The following is a 2,431-nucleotide window of genomic DNA, read 5'->3' as shown; positions in this document are numbered from 1 at the left end:
TTTTCATTAATTAATTAACTAATTTTAATTGACAGAAGGAGTTTGCATTTACATCTGAGAGGGTTGTTTGTGTTGCTTACTCTTAGAGGCAGCATGGTACCTTCAGTAAACATTTGAGGTTTTGTTCATTTGTTTTAGTTTTTGTTTTCTCTACCCTCCACCTATCAACAGTCCTCAATATTTGCAGAATTCCCTTCCTTGAGTCCACTGCTCTTCAGAGTAGGAGTCAGGAACTCACTCTTCCCAATGAGCCTTGCGGCTAAGAAGCAGCCATGTGACCTGAACTTAGCTAATCAGATATGACACTGCAAAAAAGCAGGTGCCAGAGCATCCTGACAAGCAGGGTGGAGGTGACTCCCCAGGCAGAAGTAGCAGCAACTCTCGCTTAACATCGCCTGACATTGCCCTGGTAAGCTGTGCTGTCTGTCCTCAGCAAAGGGGAGAGGGACAAAGGTATTTTCCTGGAGCAGTTCCATGCTGTGCATTGGAAATTATTCCTGAAGTGTGGTCTCCAAGCCTCCAAGCCTCCCAGCCAAAGACAGACCTTCCCCAAAATGATACTGTGAAATGTTATAAGTTCCTTTTCTGCTTCAACTAAGCAGAGTAGGTTTCTGTAATGATCCGGAGCAAGCTACTTCATCACTCTGAGTCTCAATTTCCTCATCTGTAAAATCGAAGATAGTAATACCCACGATTTTTTTAAGGATTAGAACTAATGCCCATAAGATGCTTAGCCCCATGAGAGCTTGAAAGATGGTAGATATTATGCATTGTAAAGAGCAGTGATACTCTGTTCATGTGTCTACACAAATGACTGAGGTAAAAGACTCTCAATAAGTAGTTTTTACAAGTAAGCATTTCAAGGCCAACTACTGACATGCAGAAAAAAAACAAGTATTTACATACAGTACCTTTGGATCCAGGATTGTTCCAAACACCAGGATGAAGAAACCCTGTGAAAGACAGAAGAGGGAAGAAGAGCCGTTTACAAAATAATCATGATAATAATAAATACCAGCGTTCATTACCAGTTCCTCTTTTGGTTAAAAAAAGAAAAATTTTTTAAATAAATAAATAAAAGATTTTATTAAATCTTTTAATTTCCTATTTTAAGGTCACAACACCTAGTTTCAGTCATTCAACAAATATTGATTGAGAATCTCCCATGTGCTGCCACTGTTCTAGACATTTGGGATACCTCAGTAAACCAAACAGACCAAGACGCCTGCTTCTTATAGGACTATTTTAGAAATTTCTTTTTAAGTTGAACAGAATAAAAATGTTTTGCATTTAGCAGGAGCTGGCCATTTCATCAGGGTATAATGATCCAAGAAAGAGTTGGAGGAGATGTTAGGCAATGACAGCAGCCTTTCAGTCCCTAAACAATCAGTAATGAAAGAAACTTCCACACAAGAGCAAAAATAGCTGTGCTCAGCCTCCCATAACACCCTCAATCTCCTTCACCATCCACAATGAAGAATATTACAAAGTTTGAAAAGACAAATCAAGTATATGCATCCTCAGAAAAATCAATGACATAAAATAGATTGGGTTTTCATGCACTTAACAGGTACACCAAATATGATGAAATGGCAGGAATTAATTAGCTCTTAATCTCTTATCATTCAAACAAAGAAAGACCCCATAAAGTCAAAAGCAGGCTGTTCCTCTGTAATTATAGTCCATTTAAGTGTCTTACTTTTTGTTTCCCACCTAATTGGCACAAGACCACCCTGAAGGAAGAGAGGGCAGGTAGTAGTTCCATTTTTCAGATAAGGAAAAGGAAGCTCAGAGATTCAATTTTCAAGATGTGACAGATAGCAACATTAATTAGACAAAATTTCTCTTGAATGTGCAATTACTCTGATCACGACTCATCTGAAAAAGGAGGTGAGATAATGACCTTTTATTTAGGCATCCCCTTGCTAGGCTGTTCTGATTTCATAAGTGATATGAACTCTTACTCAACCAGAAGCCTGTTAAGTCACATGGTTTTAATACCAGTGGCACCAGAAAGATATTACAACCAGGTGTTCATCAGTAAGAACAATACCAAACCTACTGCTACCACTATTTAGCAAAAGCTCAGATAAGAGGTAAAGGACTTCACAGAGACCAGTGTGCAGCCATGCAGCTAATCCATTCTCCTAGTACACTAAAATATACCCTTCAATTCAGCCAGCCAACAAAGACTCTAAAGCCTGGTCCCCATGAAGCTTTTATCAGATTGTTCTTTTGTGTGACACTCTAAGCCTGTAAGATAATTATTGAAATCTGTCATTGTATTGACTAAGAAATTGTCATTGTTGACATGGTCCATTAGGTTACAAAGTATCGTTTTATAAAGATTCATGGGACAAGTACATCCCGGCCTGGTTCTGGTACTTGTAATACATTTTAAATCAGAATCTCCATAAAATTAGCCTAGGAA

The 2,431-nt window shown here is 38.4% G+C and overlaps 1 protein-coding gene across 1 annotated transcript in view; it reads right to left on the bottom strand.

Annotated features, from left to right (window-relative positions):
- Positions 1 to 2,431, bottom strand: part of GPR111 (G protein-coupled receptor 111) — a 19,798-nt gene that overhangs the window by 2,523 nt on the left and 14,844 nt on the right. Inside the window, exon 6 of the mRNA XM_008593082.1 lies at positions 912 to 953. Coding sequence (XP_008591304.1) covers positions 912 to 953 — 42 coding nt within the window. The remainder of the gene's footprint in view (positions 1 to 911; positions 954 to 2,431) is intronic.

Source organism: Galeopterus variegatus, unplaced genomic scaffold, assembly GCF_000696425.1.
Source record: "Galeopterus variegatus unplaced genomic scaffold, G_variegatus-3.0.2 Scaffold8688, whole genome shotgun sequence".
Lineage (NCBI taxonomy): Eukaryota > Metazoa > Chordata > Mammalia > Dermoptera > Cynocephalidae > Galeopterus > Galeopterus variegatus.
Note: the sequence above shows the minus strand (reverse complement) of the source record. Positions and strands in the feature narration are given on the sequence as shown.